Raw genomic sequence first — 23,190 nt, forward strand, 5'->3', positions numbered from 1 at the left:
GGGGATGGGGTACAGTCCCCTATTCTAACAGCTGGGAGCAGAAGCGCTTGTCGACCGGCGTGGAGAAATGCGCGTCTGATGTGAACAGACTTGCGTGACAATTTCAGTGCACTGCACTTCACAGCACTTTGTTGGCAGTGTGGCCCTGGTGTTACACCACCTGTTCCACAAGTCGACCGACCACCCCCCACCCCCCCAGTGACCTGCTATAATATGGACAACACCACGAAGTGACTGTATAATGTCATCACTCACCTTTAACCTCAGTCAGTGGTTACATATATAACTCCTGTTCTCTGCATACACTCAGACCATCAATGACACAAAAACAGGAAACAGTTTAAATTGACTTTTAATTCATTTGAACATCAAACAAAATTCATATTTATCAAAAAAAAAAAACTGTACAAACACACAAAGATAAAATCAGCAGGAAGTGAGGACAAGCATGCTGTCTTCATCTTCAGGACATCTTCTGGAAGACAAACACCAGGTAGATACCTGGACAGCAGGCAGGAGGACAGACAAAGACACAGAGCACACACAGACATAGGACAGAAGGAGGACAGGCAGACAGAGAAGAGACAGACAGAGAACAGACAGACAACAGAAAGAAGACAAATAGACAGACAGAGGACGGACGGACGGACGGACGGACAGACAGACAGACAGACAGACAGACAGAAACCAGAGAGAGAACGGAAAAAGGACAGACAGACAAACAGACAGACAACAGAGAGAGAAAGGACAGAGTCAGACAGACAGACAGACAGACAGAGAAAAAACAGAACAGATAGAGAAGAGACAGACACACGGACAAACGGACAGAGACAGGACAGAGAGACAGACAAACATACGGAAGATAGCAGACAGACAGAAAGAGAGGACAAACACACAGACAGAGAAAACACAGAAAACAGAGACAGATAGAGAGGACAGACAGAGGACAGGCAGACAAAAGATAGAAGACAGACAGAGACAGACAGGGAGACAGAGGACAGAGAGAGAATGAAAAGAGGACACACAGACAGACAGACAGACAGACAAAGAATGGGGACAGACAGACAAAGAGAAGACAGACAGAGATACACAGAGACAGAGACAAACAGAGAGAGAGACAGACAGAGATTTATCATGACCAGAAATATTTAAAGTCACTGATTAAAACTCTATTTAACATCTAAATGTTTTAGTTTATTTTCTGTTAACAATGAAAAACTTTTAACCAAACGATTTATCTGAAACAGTGAAGTTGCCGTAAATATTTATCTGTAACAGTGACGGTAACGTTAAGAAACTTACTGGCTGCTTCCCACTCAGATCTGCTCAGAGTGCCCTGCAAACAGACAAACAAACAAACACTGTTAAACAAAACATAACCGAACCAGCAGGAACCTGAGTCAGACTGTGTGATGTTAGAAGCATTAGAGCCAGGGAGTCAGGATTATCGGGTTAGGGATCAGGATTATCAGGTTAGGGGTCAGGGGGTCAGGGGTTAGGTTGGACCCACCAGTGGTAGTCTGACATCAGCTCTGCTGCACAACTCTTTGGCATGTTCGTACTCTCCTCTGCTGTCTGTCGCCAGTCGACCTCCATCCTCACACGGGAAGGGCTGAAACATACATCCACATGGGTCAACAAACATTAATGACACAGGTCAACACATGATGAGTACACGGCTCAACACGTAATGACCACACAGGTCAACACGTGATGAGTACACTGGTCAACACATGATGAGTACACTGGTCAACACGTGATGACTACACAGCTCAACACGTGATGACCACACGGATCAACACGTGATGAGTACACGGCTCAACACGTGATGAGTACACGGATCAACACGTGATGAGCACACGGGTCAACACGTGATGACTACACGGGAAATACATGTTACCAACAACAGAAGTGTATTTTAACAACACAGTCAAAACATGTAGTACATACTTATTCACACAGAAAATTCATGTTACCTACATATGAGCAATAATCTGGTGTAAATAAATTAAATCGGTCTCTTAAACAACAACAACAACAACAAGGTATTCATCTGAACCAACATTACATTTGTCTTTATTGTGTTTACATCAACTAATGAACAATAAACACCACAACAAGAACATGTGACATGTGACGGGACTAAAGGCTCAGTGACCTGATGAAGTTTTACCTCCAGAGCCATCATCTTCATCATCAGGCTGCGATGATGCTCCTTCTTCACCTTCTCCTCAAAGTACTCAGAGAACCTCCTCTTCATCACCAGACGCATGTTGTAACGTCTCGCCATCCTGAGGAGGAAGAGGAGGAGGAGGAGGAGGAGGAGCAGGTGGAGAAGATAAGAGAAGAGAAGAGAAGAGAGGCATTACAGTAGAACCAGTAAAGTATGATCCATGTTAACACATGATGACGATGTCATCTCCCCGTGACGTATTAATACTAATAATAAACTCTTACTGTTGGAACAGGGGAAAATAGACAAGTGACTCTGGAACATCGACAACATCGTGGAGGCTGAAGTGATACTGACAGCCAAACAGAGGGTAGGAACCTTTGGACTGGAAGGACACTTTAAAAACCTCATTACCAAACGACAGAGAGTCCGACGCCTCCAGGCGTTTCCTGTCCAGGAAGAGGAGCAGAAGAACAACAAGAAGGCACTTCATTACTCTGATCAGGGTCACCTTCTCCACAGATTCACACATCAGTCAGTTTGTTTTGTCTATTTTTAAATACCATGGTCATCAATTCATTTCTATTTCTGTATATCGCAACAATTTTAATATTGTTATCCTTACCTACCCAGGGACTACGGGTGGAAATTAGCAAAGCTGCTATAACCTGGCTCAAGACATCTTTTCTTGTTTCTACAAGATTGTTTATTTATGCATTGTCCCTGTTTTAAATAAATAAATTTCAAATTCCAATTCCAACATTAAACACCATCAACTTCCTGTCAAGACCTTTATTCTTACACAAGTTCGAAGGCATCTGGCGTCGTTCCGATAAAGTAACCTCCTGGTTTCAGACGCTCGCATGCATTTCTCAGCATCATGTCAGCCTTCTGTTCACTCTCAAACGAGTAGTGATACACAAACTGACAGCTGCAGATGTCAAACATCAGCTCAGGGTCGTCCAGCTTCTCCGACAGCACCTCCTGAAACACGTCAAACAGTTCAAGTCACGTTCCCAACAGTTCGAGTCACAATTCTAACAGTTTGAGTCACAATTCAGAGTTCAAGTCACAATTCATAAGAGTTACAGTTACGCTTCTTGGAGTTCAAGTCACTATTCAAAGACTTCAAGTCATGATTCAAAGAGTTCGAATCACAACTCAAAAGAGTTCCAGTCATATTTCTAGGAGTTTCAGTCACAATTCTAAGAGTTCAAGTCACCTTTCTCAACCCGGAAATGGTTAAAAGAGTCAGACAGGAAACTACGGAAAACCACAGGGAACAAAAACATCTCAACACTGATTTTCATATAACTGATTTGAACTGATTTAACTGGATTTAACTGATCTTGACCAATTTTAACTGCTTTTACCCATTTAACTGATTTTAACTAATTTAATTGATTTTAACCGAGTTTACTGGCTCTGACTGATTTTAACTGACTGTAACTGATTTCAACTGATTTTCCTAGATCTAAATGATTGTAAATAATTTAACTGATTTTACCAAATCTAACTGATCTACACTGATTTAACTAGATTCACCTGGTTTAAACTGTTTTAACTGATTTTGACTGATCTAAACAGATTTTACTGGATTTAACTAATTTTAACTGATTTAAGTGATGTTTCACCAATCGAACTGAATAACTGATTTAACTGAATTAAACCGATTTTAACTGATTTACCTGCATCTAACAGATTTTCACTGCCTTTAACTGATTTTACTAGATTTGACTGATTTAAACTGACTTCCATTCATTTCACTAGATTTAACTAATTTAACTAATTTTACTAGATTTAACTTATTTTATCTAATTAAACTGACTTAACTGATTTTACTGGATTTGACTGATTAAAACTGATTTTAATGATTTCACACAAACACATCTAACTGATTAAGTGGGATCTAACTGATTTTAACTGAATTGATTTAAACTGATTTCAACAGATCTTACTGAATTGAACTCCCCCAGGACGCCGACGTCCTCACTCCCCCCCCCCTCCTCTGTTAAATGGTATCTCCCAGGCGCACTACGTCATCAAACCATGTGATGTTTGGTACTGACAGATTCAGGAAGCTCTCGACTTTTCAAAAATAACATCGTTTTTCTTTTATTTATTATGTACTTCGCACCAGAACAGCCTAAACACACAAAGTCCAAAATCGCAATGAGTGGTGACAAGTCATGTCATGCCGTTTTTCGACAGGAAAAGTTAAAGGATTACTCGCAATCTTATGTGGACCGGCAATGGGGACTTAGATCGTTTATAAAAGGTAAGAGTCTCACTCCTACCACTATTTTTGGCTGAGATATACTGTCTAGTGAGATCATAACTTTCACATTTCATATGCAGTATTTCCTCTACATTTTTTTAGGAGTGACGGGCTGCCATTCCTAAATCCTAGCCGCCGCTCCTTCAAATTTATTTATTTATTTTTTTTTATTGTCACAAATACACCACCGCCGCATGTCTCCACCTTCACAGCAGAGTCCTGCACTGGGGTAAACTACAGATAACTATCTTGCTCAGTATCTACTCTTTGGCGACGTTAATTACTCGCGAGACTGCGGCCTTGAAAGTGACATCACGTCAAGCACCCAGGCACCAGGTCAGAGAGTCAGAGGAGTGTCGTATTGGAAAATAGGGCAGCAACTTAACAGAGACAAGGTAGATTTATTAGCTTAAGATAACTCATAATAGATTTTACAACTTAAACAGACATTTGCAAAATATTGATGGCCAGCTAATGTTACATAACATATCGGTAGCTTAAGTTAATTGGGCCCGGTGCCAACTCAGTGTCGCTAACATGAGTAAACTAACTGATAGCATTAAGCTAATATCTACATGCCATGATGTAACTGCTGACTGCATTTTCAGATGAGCTTGTTCAAATATTTTTCGAAGAACAGAAAGACACCTGATGAAGATGATGCTAGTCAGGTATCATTAGCTTTTTACTGACTCATAAATGATGATGGTTAGGTCAAACATTGTGTTCACACTTGTAATCACATGTGATGTGAGTGTAAATTATCAAACGTAAATGTTTTATGTAATCATATAAGACAAATAACATTAGACAGGGAGAAACAGTGGAACAAAGTGAAGGAGGGCAGAGTACAGCAGGGGGAGAGCCGAGTGAAGGAGCAGGAGAGCAAAGTGATGGTGCAGGAGACAGAGAGATGAGAGTAGGCTGGCTGACGTGCTGACGTATTGCGGTAAGCGAGTTGTGTCATTTCCGGTGTTTCTATGACAACATCTCTGTACTGCTCTGGTAAATTCTACAAGCCTGCTTTCTCACTTCACTTGCTTTAACGTCTACTTCAAGTCTTAACCCACACTAGTTCTGTTTAAACACTTATAGCTCTCCTCCTTTCTACGACTTTCTCACTAATCTCTTAGCTGTTGTTTGCACGTTACTAGCCTTGGTAGCTACATTAGCTCAACAGTTAGCGATGGCTTCTGCTTCTCCTGCTCTTTCTTGCTCGGTGTGCCAAATATTCAGTTATGCCTCTGCCTCCTTTAGCGACAGTGATAATTGTAATAAGTGTAATAAGCTTATTTGCTGCATTGGAGGCGAGGCTTAGTGAATTAGAAGCGCGGCTCTGCACCATGGAAAACCATTCAGTAACTGCAGTAGTTAGCCAGCCCCCTGTAGCCAGTGCGGAGCCACATAGCATAGCCTTAGCCTCTGCTAGCTGTCCGCCGGTAACTCCCGTTCAGCCAGGAGATTGGGTTACGGTTCGCCAGAGGCACAGGTCCAAGCCAAAACCCATGGCTCACCACCAGCCTGTTCACGTTTCCAACCGCTTTTCCCCACTCAGCGACACACCCGCTGAGGATAAAACTCTGGTTACTGGCAGCTCTATTCTGAGGAACGTGAAGCGGCCATAGTCAAATGTATCCCTGGGGCCAGAGTGGGCGACACTGAATCAAATCTAAAACTGCTGGCTAAAGCTAGACGTAGATTCAGTAAGACTGTTATTCACGTCGGCGGCAATGACACACGGTTAGGCCAATCGGAGGTCGCTAAAATTAATATTGCCTCGGTGTGTGAATATGCAAAAACGATGTCGGACTCCGTAGTTTTCTCTGGACCCCTCCCAAATCTGACCAGTGATGACATGTTTAGCCGCATGTCATCATTTAGTCGCTGGCTGTCCAGGTGGTGTCCAGCAAACGATGTAGGTTTCGTTAATAATTGGCAAACTTTCTGGGGAAAACCTGGTCTTATTAGGAGAGACGGCATTCATCCCACTTTGGATGGAGCTGCTCTCGTTTCTAGGAACCTGGAAAATTTTATTAGTAATTTAAATCCCTAACAGCCCAGAGTTGAGACCAGGACAGAGAGTCGCAGTCCGATACGCTTCTCTGAGCTTCTAGTTCAGTTACCCAGCCATAGTTTCCATAGTTTTATACAAACGGTGTCTGTCCCCTGACCACCTACATTATTTAAATCTAAAATTAAACAAAGAGGAGTTGTGCATAACAACTTCATAAAAATTAAAACCTCTTCTGTGACAGAAAAACAAAACAGGAGAATTAAATGCGGACTGTTAAATATCAGGTCTCTTTCGTCTAAAGCAGTGTTAGTAAACAAATTAATATCAGATAATCATATTGATTTACTCAGTCTCACTGAAACCTGGCTGTGTCCAGATGAATATGTTAGTCTAAATGAGTCCACTCCTCCCAGTCATAATAATACCCACATTCCTCGAGGCAGCGGCCGAGGAGGGGGAGTTGCAGCCATTTTTTAACTCTAGTCTGTTAATCAGCCCTAAACCTAAACTAGATTATAATTCATTTGAAAGCCTCGTTCTTAGTCTTTTACATCCGACCTGGAAAACCTCGCAGCCACTTTTATTTGTTATAGTGTACCGTGCTCCTGGCCCGTATTCTGAATTTGTATCTGAATTCTCAGAGTTTTTATCCAGTTTAGTTTTTAAATCAGATAAAGTTATTATTGTAGGCGATTTTAACATTCATGTCGACATTAATAATGACTCCCTGGCTACCGCGTTTATCTCATTATTAGACTCCATTGGCTTCAGTCACGGTGTACATGAACCCACTCACTGTTTTAACCATATCCTCGATCTAGTTCTGATGTATGGAATTGAAATTGATAACCTAACAGTCTTTCCACAGAATCCCTCGCTATCGGATCATTATCTGATTACTTTTGATTTCTTTTTACCCGATTACACGCCACTCAGCAACAGTTACTATACTAGATGTTTATCAGATAGTGCTATCGCAAAATTTAAGGAAAAGATTACTCCGTTGTTAAATTCAATACCATGTCCTTCAGTAACAGAGGTTTCCCGTACCGACTTTAACCTCTCCCGAATTGATCATTTTGTTGATAGTGTCATAGGCTCACTGCGAACAACACTCGACTCTGTAGCTCCTCTTAAAAAGAAGTTAACAAAGCCAAGAAAGTTCGCTCCTTGGTATAACTCTCAAACCCGTAAGTTAAAACAAATATCACGAAAGTCTGAAAGGAATTGGCGATTAACCAAACTGGAAGAATCTCCTTTAATCTGGGCAGACAGTCTCAAACCTTATAAGAGGGGCCTCCGCAATGCCAGAGCAAACTATTACTCAGCTTTAATAGAAGAAAACAAAAATAACCCCAAGTTTCTTTTCAGCACTGTAGCCAGGCTGACTGAGAGTCAAAGCTCTATTGAGCCTTGTATTCCTTTAGCCCTTAGCAGCAATGATTTTATGAGCTTCCTGTTACGGTCCGGGAGGCAGACACCGTCTCCACATTTAAGACTAGACTTAAGACTTTCCTCTTTGATAAAGCTTATAGTTAGAGCTGGCTCAGGCTTGCCCTGTACCAGCCCCTAGTTAAGGCCCGAACATACACTGGCGTGCTATAAGCGGAACGGACTCCGCGGGGAATGTCCGCAGTCATTTGGGCTTCCATAGTCGAGCGCACTTCCGCGTTGTAGTTTCCTGTAAAAATGTCCGTGAAAAATCCCTGCGATGTGAAAAATACATGCCAAGCAGTCACTGGTGCGCAGAGCGGAGTCCGCACGGTCATAAAATCTGAGCTTTGCGCACACAGGCCTTGCAGACGTCCACTTTGAGTCCGCGCGGACCTCCGCGGAGTCCGTTCCGCGTATGTTCCGCCCGAGTATGTTCGGCCCTTTAGGCTGACTTAGGCCTAGTCTGCCGGAGGACCCCCCTATAATACACCAGGCACCTTCTCTCTCTCTCTCTATCTCTCTCTCTCTCTCTCTCTCTCTCTCGTGTCCTATTACTGCATCTTGCTAACTCGGCCATTCTGGATGTCACTAACTCGGCTTCTTCTCCGGAGCCTTTGTGCTCCACTGTCTCTCAGATTAACTCATATCACAGCGGTGCCTGGACAGCGTGACGTGTGTGGTTGTGCTGCTGCCGTGGTCCTGCCAGATGCCTCCTGCTGCTGCTGCCATCATTAGTCATTAGTCATACTTCTACTGTTATTATACACATATGATTATTGTCACACATGTATACTGCCAGATATTAATATATTATTAATTATAATATTACTTTCATTAATGTTGTTGTAAGCTACTGTCATTACCGTCTGTCCTGCATCTCTCTCTCTCTCTCTCTCTCATTGTGTCATACAGATTACTGTTAATTTATTATGCTGATCTGTTCTGTACGACATCTATTGCACGTCTGTCCGTCCTGGAAGACGGATCCCTCCTCAGTTGCTCTTCCTGAGGTTTCTACCATTTTTTTCCCCTCGTTAAAGTGTTTTTTCAGATTCAGAATACTTTATTAATCCCCAGGGGGAAACTGTTTTAAATTTTTTGGGGAGTTTTTCCTAATCAGCTGTGAGGGCCATAAGGACAGAGGGATGTCGTATGCTGTAAAGCCCTGTGAGGCAAATTGTGATTTGTGATATTGGGCTTTATAAATAAAATTGATTGATTGATTGACTTCTGGAAAGGAGACCTAACTCTTAGCTTATCTCCCTGTGTAAAGATTTCAATTAATTAAACTCAGTACTCATTTTCGTTTTTTGTGCCATGTTTAGGTAATGGGGCCATATCTGGATGGTCTCCTGGACAGCCTGGACAGGAGATTTCAAAACCTGGGGATAATTGGAGCTTTCCATGTGCTGGGACCCAAGGCACTTAAAGAAGATGATGCTGTCATCACTGAGGACCTCAAGACCCTGTCCAAAAAATTCCTGCAGCAGCAGCCTGAAACCACTCTGCTGCATGAATGGTCATCCTACAAGCAGCATTTACTCACAGGAGCTTTTAAAGTAAAATGTTAGGTCCAAATTAATGGGGGAGTTCAGCACAAAGATGATGGAGGAACCTATTTAATGACATGTCATCCCACTGTGTTTAATGTGTTTCAGGATATGGACCAAGTAACAACAATGGAAAAACTGTCATCCCAGAATGATGATGAGTTGTTATAGCTGTATCCCTCCATGAGCCAGCTGGCAGCAATTGCCCTGACGGTTCCCATCTCAAGTGTGAACTGTGAGAGGGATTTTTCAACAATGAATAGGGTAAGACATTTAATAATATATCATCAGACACAAACAGACAGAAACAATTTTAAGATGATTAGGGTGTAGGAAATTGAGAGAAACAATCTCATTATTGTTTCTATTTGTAGGTGAAGACTGACTTGAGAAACAGGCTGCAGGGGGATCACCTTGCAGCATGTATGCTGCTGACCATCAGCAGGCCACCTCTCGGAGAATTTCTGTACAACAGAGCCTTAGAGCTCTTCTATAAAAAACCCAGAAAAATTAATTGTTCTGAGCCAGGGTGCAAACTTTGCCACTGATTCTACAGCCCCGTCAAGAAATTATTGTTTATTGTTTTTATTTGTATTTATTTAATTTTATAGTTTTATTTATTTTTTTCATTCAACCTTTAAAAAGCCATTTTCAACGGGCCATTCAATAAATAGGTTGTAAAAGTAAAATCTGCAGTCAAGTGTCATTTGTTTACGCCGCCACTGCTCCCCGGAGAGCCTGCCCCCGCTGCTGAAACAAATTCTAGAGGAAACACTGATACGGCTTTATTTGGTGATATTTTATGGTGTTTCTGTGTCATAAACAACATCAGCTATCATAATCACACCTGATTTCAATAAGGTACAATATTTGAAGCTGGCTGAGTGTTGTTTGATTACTGATAGTACTATTTTGAAGCAGAGTGACCCACTTGTCATTTGGAGCTCCACCTGGATCTTTTCATGGTAAAAACACTGTAGAATGGTCATACTTTGAGCAGTCTTCTTCAAATTTGAAACAAGTGTTCATTGATAGTGTGCCTACAGCCCCACAGTGTCATTTACCTGCTCAGATGAAGCCACAGACAGTTATTCACTTCAGAGTCCCATTACTCTGTCTCTGTATCACCTAGAGTGTTTCTGACACTTTCACAAGAAACTTCGATCATCACCCAACTAATATTGATTATTGATCATCACCCAGACTATTAATGATTATTCATCATTCCCTAGACTAATACTGATTATTGATCATCACCCAGACTAATATTGATTATTGATCATCACCCAGACCAATATTGATTATTGATCATCACCCAGACTAATATTGATTATTGATCATCACCCAGACTATTACTGATTATTGATTATCACCCAGGCTAATATTATTGATTATTGATCATCACTAATATTATTGATTACTGATTATTACCTTCACCCAGACACAAACCTCTAAGTAGAACCATCCTCTGATAATCTGATCTAGGTGTTGTGGTTCTACCTTGGAACAGTCGGCGTTGATGAACTGAGCGCTGAAGATCTTCTCATTCACGTGACTCTTCTTCTTCATGTCTTCGTACCGGCTACGACACTGCTCCACCGACACTCCGGCGATATCTGGAAATGAAAAGACACATTACTGGGTAATGATTCGTCTCCTCTGAGTTTTATTAACGGTGAAACTGACAACAGAAAATTCACCTCTGAGACTGATGTCACTCAAAAAGTAGAAAAACTACAACTACCAGAATGCACTGTGCTACTAAACGCTGCCACTGGTGGGTGATGTAATGCGAACTTATCCGGATGTGAACAAGCAATTGAGTTTTACAGTAAAATAATACATGTTCCTGAAAACTGACGCCGCTCCAACAGAATCTCAGTCGATGAGTCGACATCAGGATAATTCAGGATATAATGCTCCATACTGGTGCAATAACACCATGTGGAGTACAGACGACCCCCTCACTTTGGACGGAGAAATGGTCGAAGAACATCGTGACAGAGGACAACCTGCTCCTCTTTGTGTCGTCTATGTCCCGCCCCTCTTCCACTGTGATTGGACGATATGCTGCAGCAAGTTCCTAACAGACGAGTCCCTGACAGACAAGTCCCTCATATAAGCACTGACAGACGAGTTCCTGATAGACGAGTCCCCAATAGACAAGTCCCTGACAGACAAGTCCCTGACAGAAGAGTCCCTGACAGACGAGTCCCTGACAGAAGAGTCCCTGACAGACAAGTCCCTCATAGAAGTGTCACTGACAGACGAGTTCCTGATAGACGAGTCCCCAATAGACAAGTCCCTGACAGACAACTCCCTGACAGAAGAGTCCCTGACAGACGAGTCCCTGACAGACAAGTCCCTGACAGACAAGTCCCTCACAGGAAAGTCCCTGACAGACAAGTCCCTGACAGACAAGTCCCTGACAGAAGAGCCCCTGAAGCGTCCCTGACATATGAGTTCCTGACAGATGAGTCCCTGACAGACAAGTTCCTGACAGGAGTAAAATGGACCTGCATTTGTATAGCGCCTTTCTAGTCATTTAGTGACCACTCAAAGCGCTTACACTACGAGTCACATTCACCCATTCACACACACATTCATACACTGGTGGCCGAGGCTACCATACAAGGTGCCACCTGCTACTCAGTTTTAACACACTCACACACCGATGGAACAGCCATCTGGAGCAATTTGGGGTTCAGTATCTTGCTCAAGGGTACTTCGACATGCAGCCTGGAGGAGCCCAGGATTGAACCGCCTGTTTCGATTGGTGGACGACCCGCACTACCTCTGAGCCACAGCTGCCCGGGCTGTAAAGATCTGGTCAGTTGGTTGTTGAATTCTCATTGGTTGGACAGGCGCTGTTGTTATAGGGCCGGAGTATTTGTCTTTATCAGCTAATGTTTTAAATCAATAAAAATAATTTACCTGCACAGACCAGGTGATCGATTCCTCCTCTCCTCCACTTCAGGAGATCTCCTCCTTTTCCACAGCCGAGGTCCAACACAGACACCTGTTGAGAACTTGCCGCCCGCACCTGCTCCAGGATCTCACCTGTAAATCAAACAATCACCCAATTAGCTTAAAGAACGTTAATATTTATCAGGTGTGCCTGGTGAGTTCAGGTATGTTCAGGTGTGTCCGGTGTGTTCAGGTATGTTCAGGTGTGTTCCAGGTGTGTTCAGATGTTTCCAGTGTGTTCAGGTGAATTAGGTGTGTTCAGATGTTTCTGGTGTGTTCAAGTGTGTTGAGGTGTGTTCCGGGTGAGTTCAGTTGAGTTCAAGTGTGTTCCAGGTGTGTTAAGGCAGGGCTCAACAATAACGATTGCCCGATTGCCCGGGGCAAGTAAAACTCAAGGTCAGGCATGTAAACTAACAACTCACTTGCCCGATCGGCCAAGTTGCTAAAAATAGCAAAAGTTAATAACTAATTGATAAAGTAACTGTATTTTAAAACGTTCTCTTCTGCTCTGATGCAGTGGTCTTTCTACCTGAAGTCACAGGCACAGCTGTGTAACAATGTCCTGCCCACAGCCCCCATTGATTGGTTACATGGCACAAGTGAAGCACAGAGCGGCACAGCATATAAGAGGAGAGAGCACTGTCTTACCTCTTCATAAATTAAAGTCATATTATTTTGCGCGACGGACGCTTCATATACAGTGGTGGAAAAAAGTTTTCGGACACCCTTAAAATTTTACACAATCTCAAATATTATCATGAAATATTTGTGGAAAAATCTTTTTTGTGTTTCAAAAGGTGTGGCTGCATTAGACAGATACAAACAAATACAAATTATATTTTTTTGTTTATTGTTTACAAGGAAAACTAACAAAACTAAATTCTTAACAGTTTCAATATATCAGTTCTCAACATTGTCGGTATCAAAGTCAACAAATAACAGAGAATGTGTTCAAAACTGAACAAAAAATAAATAAACCATCACATCATCAAATTAATATTTAGTAGTCCTGCCATTGGCACGTAGTAGAGCTCTAATCCTGGCTGGCATGTTCCCCACGAGCCTTTCACACTGTTGAGGGGTAATCTTGTCCCATTCTTCTTGAATTACTGCTTTTAATTCTTCTAAATTCTTTGGTTTATGCTTTGAAACAGACCTTTTGATAATCCACCACAGATTTTCAATGGGGCTCATGTCCGGGGATTGAGCTGGCCACTCTAAGACCTGGATACTGTGCTCCTGCAGCCAAGTTCTACTGGCCTTGGATGTGTGGCAAGGGGCATTATCTTGTTGAAACATCCAGTTTTTACCTCGACGGAACAGTGCACGCACAGAAGGGAGCATGTGGGTTTCAAGAATGGTACAATACTTGATAGAGTTCAATGTGCCATCACAGACAGTGAGATGACCAACACCAGCAGCACTCATGCATCCCCAAACCATGATACTGCCTCCACCATGCTTGACAGTACGTACTGTACATGCTGGAGATAATGCTTCGCCTGGCCTTCTGCGTACCCTCACATTAGTAGGAGAAAGATAAAGCTGGAAACTGGACTCATCTGACCACAAAATCTTCTTCCAATTCCTGGCTGTCCAGTTGTTGTGTGCCTGGGCTCAACGACGCTGGGCTAACCTCTGTCTCTCATTGATCAGGGGCTTCTTGATAGCCTTGTAGGACCTTAAGCCATGATCTAAAAGTCGGCCACATACAGTGCGGGTGGAACACTGGACACCAGTTTGGTTTGACCACTGCTGCTGAAGCTCCTGTGATGTCATTCGGCGGTTTTGCCTGCACATGCGGATCAGGATGCGGTCATTTCTTGCTGAAGAAACCCTTGGACGCCCAGATCTTGGTTTGTCTTCCAAGCTGTTGGTTCGTCTGTATTTCTGCAGAGTGTATCCAACTGCTGAAGGACTGCATCTGCACTTCCTGGCTATCTGGCGGCAGCTGTACCCTTCCTGGCTGAGAATCTTTATCTTCAGGCGTGTTTCCTGCGTTAGGTTCCTTGTTTTAGCCATTTTTGTGTCTGAAGAACTTTCAAATGTGCTGGCTTTATGTAGACATGAAGCTTGGCAACAAAAATTGTGTCTTTTAATAAAAAGAACGACCTTCATCACTGGTACCAAAATGACCCAATATATAAAATATCTTATGTATTTTTATGGAACCAATCAATTTTAAGTTTTTAATGGCTTTTTTAGGATTTATTTAGTATTTTGGCTGTGACTGTACTAAAAGAAATTGCACTTGAAGACCTAAGAGTGATTCTTAATGCAATACTTCACAAATGCATGGGGTGTCCGAAAACTTTTTTCCACCACTGTAATAACATAACAATATACTATTTATGGTGTTATGTCATCGTGTCATTTCTGTGTCTACATGGTCATGCGTTAACAGTTCTCCTCTGCCCTCTGTATCGCGCATGGTGGAGTTCCACCACACACAGGTGAGCATGCTAGAGCGGCTCAGGCCGCATTTTCCTGACCAAACCTGACCGGAGCCTTATGGACAGCGTGTAAATAACCATCAACAGACTGCTGTTACGCACAGACAAACATGGCACTCTTGGTGCTGAGCTTGTGTTGCGTTCAGGCGTTGTCACGTAAATAACAACTTCCAGCACTTAAATAGGTCATAGCACAAAACAGCAGCATGTCAAGTGACTTTTTACTTTTATTATATTCAATACAATTGTATGTTCCTAAATCTTGAGACACCTCATATGTAAGCTAGACAGACATTTCACCTGCTCATTACTGTGTACACATGTACTGTATGTGCTTAGTCCTAAAGAGCCCTTCTGGTGCCAGTAGATACATAGATACAACTCGATCCTAGGGGAAACACTGCTGTGTGTGTTTTGTGCAACAGGTCGATGTGGTAGTCTACTGGTAGAGTAGAGAGAGAGCTAAGCAGCGTTGAAGTAGAGCAGAGCAGGGCAGAGAGATGGAAGCAAAATATATTAAACCCAGTGTTAATACAGCAGAACTGGAGAGAGGGGTGAAAAATAAATAGAGGTGGGCATGGCTCAAGTAGGGCGCAAAATTATAGACGGACAACGATTGACAAATTTTTCACTTTAAGCTCTGACACTGTCATATTTCTGTAGGAATTAAGTTACAACACTTGACATATGTTTTTTTAATTAATAAACACAGTATGAATAAAGATTACATAACATAGAAATAACTGCAGTCTTTGTTATTTGATAGCCGCTTAAATTAATAATTTTTATAGGGCAAGTAAAAACTGAATTCGGGCAAATAGATCTCTGACCAACTTGCCCGACCGGGTAAGTGAAAAAAAACCCTTAGCGTTGAGGTGTGTTAAAATGTGTTTAACTGTGTTCAAGGTGTGTTGCAGGTGTGTTCAAGTGTGTTCAGATGTGTTCCAGGTGTGTTCAGGTGTGTGTTCAGGTGTGTTTCAGGTGTCTACCAGGTGTGTTTCAGGTGTGTGTTCACGTGTGTACCAGGTGTGTTTCAGGTGCGGTTCAGGTGTGTTCAGCTTTTTACAGGTGTGCTCATGTGTGTTCCAGGTGTGTTCAGGTATGTTCAGGTGTGTTCAGGTGTGTTTCAGGTGAGTTCAGGTCTAAACCTTCACGTCTGGGCTGCTGAAATAATCTGATCAAAAGGTGCTAGATTTACAAACTGGTATTGATCACTGACTAGGTATGTATTGATTGACAGTGATGATTAGTTATTAGTTACCTATCAGGACGCTCTTCAGCCAATTGTTGAAGTTCCTCATGAAAAAGATTCTGCTTCGACTTCGCACCGCCAGACCCACTTCCTGTAGACTGTTATAGTGACTTGCCACCTTCATACTGTGATCGGTCACCTGACAAATCAATAACACTGTGATCAGTCACCTGACAGATCAATAATACTGTGATCAGTCACCTGACAAATCAATAATACTAATCAGTCACCTGACAGATCAATAACACTGTGATCAATCACCTGACAGATCAATGACACTGATCAATCACCTGACAGATCAATAATACTGTGATCAGTCACCTGACAGATCAATGACACTGATCAATCACCTGACAGATCAATAATACTGTGATCAGTCACCTGACAGATCAATAATACTGTAATCAGTCACCTGACAGATCAATAATACTGTGATCAATCACCTGACAGATCAATGACACTGATCAGTCACCTGACAGATCAATAATACTGTGATCAATCACCTGACAGATCAATAATACTGTAATCAGTCACCTGACAGATCAATAATACTGTGATCAATCACCTGACAGATCAATAATACTGTAATCAGTCACCTGACAGATCAATAATACTGTGATCAATCACCTGACAGATCAATGACACTATCATCAGTCATATATCTTCATGGATTACCAGTAACCGATCAGATATAACCTGAGTTATTAATCAGTTATTGATCATTAGTTAATAAAGCTACCATCTTCTTGGTGGGTGAGGTCTCCTCCTCCTCCTCCTCCTCCTCCTCATGTCTCCTCTTCATCCCTGCCTTCTGTCCTTTGGGAGTCACTCCTTCGTCTCCTCCTTCCTTCACTGCTGACTGAAGCTCCATCATCCACACTGAAACACAAACAGGAAGTCATGGGTGAGTCACAGGAAGTCACAGGTGAGTCTCAAGATTACAGTCACAACTCAGTTACTGCTCCACACTCTCAGAGCTCAGAGTGACTCACGGCACAGACAGAGCATCTGAATATCCCCACTGTAGACAGTGTGAGCAAGTTGCTGCCTTCCCCCCCTGTAGACCACCTTCTTCAGCCTGACGGCTCCCCTCACCTCTGGTGTCCACCAGCGGGTTCAGGGATTTCTGCCGCGACTGGCCCCAGCGGCCTTGCGGCCACAGCTCGCAATCGCCACCTCGACAATGGCAGAGCGGAACAAGGCCCATTCGGACTCAATGTCCCCCTCTGCCCTCGGGACGCGGTTGAAGCTCTCCTGGAGGTGGGAGTTGAAGATCATCTGGACAGGTTCTTCTGCCAGGCGTTCCCAGCAGACCCTCACGTTTGGGCCTGCCAGGTCTGCGCGGCGTCTTCCCCCGCCATCTGATCCAACTCACCACCCCTGGAAGAGGGATCCCTCCTCAGTTGCTCTTCCTGAGGTTTCTACCGTTTTTTTTTCCCCGTTAAAGGGTTTTTTTGGGGAGTTTTTCCTGATCAGCTGTGAGGGTCATAAGGACAGAGGGATGTCGTATGCTGTAAAGCCCTGTGAGGCAAATTGTGATTTGTGATATTGGGCTTTATAAATAAAATTGATTGATTGATTGATTGATCACCAGGTGGTGATCTGTTGACTGCTCTGCTCCTCTCTTCACCCGAGTGTCCAGAACATATGACCGCAGGTCAAATGATACGACTACCAAGTCAATCATTGACCTGCGACCTAGGCTGTCCTGGTGCCACGTGCACTGATGGACATCCTTATGTTTGAACATGGTGTTAGTTATGGCCAAACTGCGACCTGCACAGAAGTCCAATAACTGCACACCACTCAGGGTTCAGATCGGGCAGGCCATTCCTCCCAATCTCGCCCCTCCAGGTCCTGCAGTCATTGCCCACGTGAGCGTTGAAGTCCCCCAGCAGAACAATGGAGTCCCCGGCCGGGGCACTGTCCAGCACCCGTCCCAGGGACTCCAAAAAGGGTGGGTACTCTGAACTGTTGTTCGGCGCATAAGCGCAGACAACAGTCAGGACCCGTTCCCCGACCCGAAGGCGCAGGGAAGCAACCCTTTCGTCTACCGGGGTAAACCCCAACGTACAGGCAGAGAGTCTGGGGGCTATCAGAAAGCCCACCCCGGCCCTCCGCCTCTCACCCGGAGCAACTCCAGCGAAGGAGAGAGTCCAACCCCTCTCAAGGACTTGGGTTCCAGAGCTGGAACTATGTGTCGAGGTGAGGCCGACTATATCTAGGCGGTAGCGCTCAACTTCTTACACAAGCTCCGGCTCCTTCCCTGCCAGAGAGGTGACATTCCATGTCCCAAGAGCCAACTTCTGTAGCCGAGGATCAGACCACCAAGGCCCCCGCCTGACTGATTATCTACAAACTAGGGTTGTCATGAGAACCGATACTTCGGTATCAAGTCGATACCAACACGCAATAAATACGTCAGTACCTTTTTTTTTCTGTAGCGTAAGTACCGTATGGGCAATTCCAGCGTTATGGATGTTACATTCAGAGAAAAAATTGGAAACTAAGCTTAACATTGACAAGGCATTGATTTGAATTAGAAAATTGAATATACGTATTTTAGTTACATTTATTGGGATAAAGATAAGCCTGCAATATGAAATGTTTTGACCCTTTGGATTTTGAGAGAAGTGACAAAATACCCAGCATTATGGATGTTACATTTTTGCGTTATAGATGTAACACATCTGAAATAGACAAAAAAAAAAAAAAACAATCAAAAATAGGGCTTTACCCACAGGTGTTTGACTTCAGTGGCCCATTTAAAGGGTCACACCAGTCTGGATCTATGTTGTAGTCTGAGAAATAATTTACTCTACTACTGATTGATTACATACCGGTAGACTACATAGTAGGCGTTACCTTTTTGGATGCGACTGACTGGTCATAAATCACCTCAGAGTGACAGCTGTCAAGTGAATTTTAATAATGCGCAAGTCGAGATGACAGGCAGTACACCCATTGGTCTTTTCTTAGAAACACAGAACATGAATATTCTTAAGTGCATCAATGAATACAGCACATGCAGTTGGCAATTAAGGAAAATGCAGGTTTTTTTTTAAATGATTTTTATGATGAGACAGTGCGATTTTTTTTTACTACCTAATGTTCTTTGTCTTTTATATGCAAAGTTAAACATAATGCTGATTATGGTGTGTGTGTATAGAGAGAGAGAGAGAGAGAGAGAGAGAGAAATGTTCTACTGATCAAATAGTTCTGAGCTGTTTTTTTCAGATCTTCATTTACTTTAATGAAGATGAATCAAAAAAAAAAACAAAAAAACGGACGCGAGTTGCATTCAGCTCTAACAAAAGCACCGCATCTGTTACGAATCAAGTTTACCAGAATCTCTACTGACTATAAGCAATTGAAGAAAACCTAACCGGTATTGAAGAGAGATGAGACGTGATTTGTCAAACGTGAGTGATTGACAGAGAGGTTGTCACTGTGTGTGTGTGTGTGTGTGTGTGTGTGTGTGTGTCAGCGGAGCGGGGCACAGCTGCAGTGACCGTGTGTGTGTAGGGGAGGTGCGCTGTGTGTGACGGCCAATTTCCACCAGATGTGTGTTGGTTGCGTCTCCGCTCCGGCACGGCAGCGGAGCCGATAGGATTCCATTCTAGTCAATGTGTGTGTTTCCACCGGCTGCAGCTCCGTCTCAGCTCCGGCACTCCGGAGCCCTCCACAACAGATACGCAGGACTTCTATTTTTGCCGGACACCGGAGCACAACGCAGCAATTCAGCACAGAGCAGATCGTGCGGGGCAGGAAGTCGTGCACAGAAACACAATAAAACATCCGGTTAATTTTCAAAATAAAATACACAGTGTTCACGGCGGATCATATTTCCCTGCACTACACCTTAAAAACTACATAATGGGCAGAGGCAGGCCTGAAGTCAACAGGTCAGAGGTTTTCAGACGTCATTTCACAACCGTGAACACCATGGACGAGGAGATATTAATCATGGCAGTGCACCGAGATGTCTTCCGGTGGAGCTGCACCGCACAGCAAACGCAGCCGGTGGGTATTGACGGACGGCGGAGCACGCAGCGGATAACCAGCGCTGCCGTTCCGCAACGGACACGCATCCAGTGGAAATCCGGCATGACTGGCTTATCACAGAATGTGGACACGGTCAGCTATAGGATTTTCATTCATCACGAGCACAGATAATGACTCGTATTACATAATACTCATACTCGTCAAAAGTGCTTTATCCGCACCGGATACTCGCGGGCTCAACCCTAGTAAACAGCGAACAAGAAGAGCAGTATTATCGTGAGAGGCTACCAGCGTATTCATGTGATACAATAACATTTTTCACATGTCGGCAGCCCATCCCTGCAAATAGCTCATTCAGGATGATAGTAAACACTACACAGCGAGCCACAAGAGCAGTAGGTTTAACAGTGGGGTGTAACCATTAATGTGATACAGTGTAATCAACATTCACACATGGACTGGGGTTCATATGATCGACTCTACAGTATGTGACGTCCGTCACGGTAACGTCCGTAGCGCTCGGAAATAATACAAAAAATAAGACTAGGATGACAATTGTTGCTAATATGTCATCTTTCTAAAAGTTAGCTTTGCTTAGAAAGTTTGGCTGACATTGCTTTCCAAATGCATGTTTTATGACAACTTTTCCTAAAAAACGTTATGGACGTTACATGAGTTGTCCCATAAACGGGCATCATAACAGCACGTTCCACCGGCCAATGGAAAGACACAAAGTACATAACTGATTTACATATTGATACAACAGCCCTTCCTGGTAAAAAGTGAAGTCAGAAGACATCTGTAGGTGATTTTTTTGCCATTCTGGCCATTCAGAAAGTCATACAATTTGTTCACTGAAAAATACATTTTCACATTATTGTGTCTCCTCATTGTAGTGAGGAAAAACATGTATTTGCATGAATATTGTGATCAAATGTATTTTGTACTTCAAAATATAGACCTTGATGATACATTTTAATGGGTTTTGTTATAAATATGGCTACTTTGTTTTTTCATGGTGAGGTCTGCATGGAATTGCCCGTATACAACTTTGCCCTCAGCGGGCCGTGTCAATTCAATGCTTTTTTTAAGGATACGAACGTGGACATTGAAGGGTGACTCTCGTCTTTCTTTCCATGGTAAGCCTTCGTCATGTGGCTCTTAAGTGTCGAGGTCCCCGTCTTTTTGCTGTCATATACCAGCATCGTGCTGCACTTTGTAGACTCGACGAAGCCAACACACATTTTGTCACCGTCAATCACTCACATGCGTGCTGCCAGTGGTGCCGTCAAAGGGGGATGGGGGGGCATCCCAATCGTGGAAATTCACTGGTATTGGTATCGACTACTGAAATTCTGGTATTGTGATAAACCTACTATAAACTGCTGCTGAGGGGAAGAAGAAGAGTTTGGCCTGTGCTGCGTTCGAGGACCCTAGGAAACCTCGTGATGAAGAGCGCAGACACTGACTGAGACACGAGTACACAGAGGTGAGACAAAGGAAAGGTGGCGACCCTTCTGTTTTTTTATTTTATTAACTTCTTCTTCAGACATTTTATTTACATTTTTCCCCACATTCTAATTAGATTCTTTGGACATTTTATCACATCTTTTGGGAAATTTCACTAACATTTTTCAGACACTTTATTAGGAATTTTGTCCACCATTTTAATCTTTTTTTCAGACATTTGTCTGCATTTTTAGACATTTTATTAAGATTTTTTTCACATTTTTATTTCTTGTTTCTGACATTTTATCAACATGGTTTTGGACAAATTTCAATATGACAACACTGTTCCATTAGTTTTTATTGTCTCTCTTGGATGACAGACACTTTTAGTAATGACTCAAAAATATATATTAATTCAAAGTGGATTATGTGTAGGTCATATATTTTAATCCTCACTTCTTGTGGGCTACAGCAACACTAAACCCCACTAAACTAAAAGCTGCAATCTTTAAATATCCCATTGAGAGAAACTCTCACTGCAGCCTGTTCTATTTTGTTTCAGGGAGGATTAAAAGACAACAGCCCCCCTCCTCTGTTTATACAGAACAGTCCCTAACCACAGTGTCAGTCTGAAACTGAACATAAACTGATCCTGACCAGGTGAGCTCTGCAGCTTCAGTTACCATGGTGATCTCAGCAGGTAAAAATAATCAACACACCTCACGAACACAGATACCCCCACTCTGTTGTGACGTCAGAGCTGCTAACGTTAGCTGTTAGCAAACTCAGCCGAATTCTTCATAACAATTTAAAGAATCATGTTACACGTCATAATGAGTTTTATAAAGTTTGTGAGTTTTCATATAAACGGATAAAACTCTAATTTAAACATTTGTTTACGGAGATTGGCGGCAGATGTAAAAGCTGTTAGCTACTAGCAGTTAGCAGGCTAATGGCTGTGTTCAGTCTGAGATAAACCGGCCGGAAACACTTAAACCTGACTTCCGGTAATAACACAAAGCATCTAAACTCTCCGTTAACATCAAGAACATCTTAAACTCTCCGTTAACGTAAACACAGCTTTAAAGTTAGAAAACAAACAAACTCACGGGGCTCTGCAGTCAGGACGCGTGCGCTCTGAGTAGCTTAAGGCTGCGCATGCGTTATATTACAGCGTCATATATCTGCGACGCACAGCACGCCGGTAGATTAAAAATAGTCTTTCTGAAAGGAGGTTTGGCACATGTTCACAGATCCGATCAGAATATCGGTTATAAACAGTCTTCCACTCCGTTATGGCGTCACTAATCTGTAAGAACTGTTGACCGTACATTATTCATTACTATTATCGATCAGTTCGGCGATGAGCTGACAGACAGCACATCGTTTACACCATCAGATCCGCTGTCTGACCAAACTCCGTTAAGAAAACCTCAAATTTAATATTTTCTTGTCGATATGAAAACTGCACTAACATCATCAAAAATGTTATATTAAAAATGAGTAACTAAAGTGTTCTGTTAAATTCGGCTATGAAATCAGGATTTTATGATTGTTTCATATTTTAAGCTGTTTAATTAAAGCTGATCTGTTAATAACACACACAGCTCTGATG

At 42.8% G+C, this 23,190-nt stretch overlaps 1 protein-coding gene across 1 annotated transcript; it reads right to left on the reverse strand.

Annotated features, from left to right (window-relative positions):
• Positions 1-335: 335 nt before the first annotated feature.
• rnmt (RNA (guanine-7-) methyltransferase) lies at positions 336-22,728 on the reverse strand. The gene is made up of 11 exons (XM_078175594.1): positions 22,685-22,728; positions 16,861-17,000; positions 16,131-16,260; positions 12,384-12,509; positions 10,950-11,065; positions 2,976-3,157; positions 2,458-2,622; positions 2,174-2,291; positions 1,511-1,612; positions 1,303-1,336; positions 336-501 (listed from the first exon to the last, which is right to left on the reverse strand). The coding sequence occupies exons 2-11, from the start codon at positions 16,993-16,995 to the stop codon at positions 464-466; spliced, it is 1,146 nt and encodes a 381-aa protein (XP_078031720.1). The 5' UTR covers positions 16,996-17,000; positions 22,685-22,728; the 3' UTR covers positions 336-463.
• Between the last annotated feature and the right edge of the window lie 462 nt (positions 22,729-23,190).

This window comes from Epinephelus lanceolatus, chromosome 16 (genome assembly GCF_041903045.1).
Source record: "Epinephelus lanceolatus isolate andai-2023 chromosome 16, ASM4190304v1, whole genome shotgun sequence".
NCBI lineage: Eukaryota > Metazoa > Chordata > Actinopteri > Perciformes > Serranidae > Epinephelus > Epinephelus lanceolatus.

Bases quoted from the DNA above. Each gene is read 5' to 3' on its own strand.
- rnmt (XM_078175594.1), bottom strand. From the start codon at position 16,995: ATGATGGAGCTTCAGTCAGCAGTGAAGGAAGGAGGAGACGAAGGAGTG. The intron at 3,158-10,949 runs GTAGAACCACAA...GACGTGTTTCAG, and splicing joins TCAACGCCGACTGTTCCAAG to GAGGTGCTGTCGGAGAAGCT. The intron at 502-1,302 runs GTAAGTTTCTTA...CCTGCTGTCCAG, and splicing joins ATCTGAGTGGGAAGCAGCCA to GTATCTACCTGGTGTTTGTC.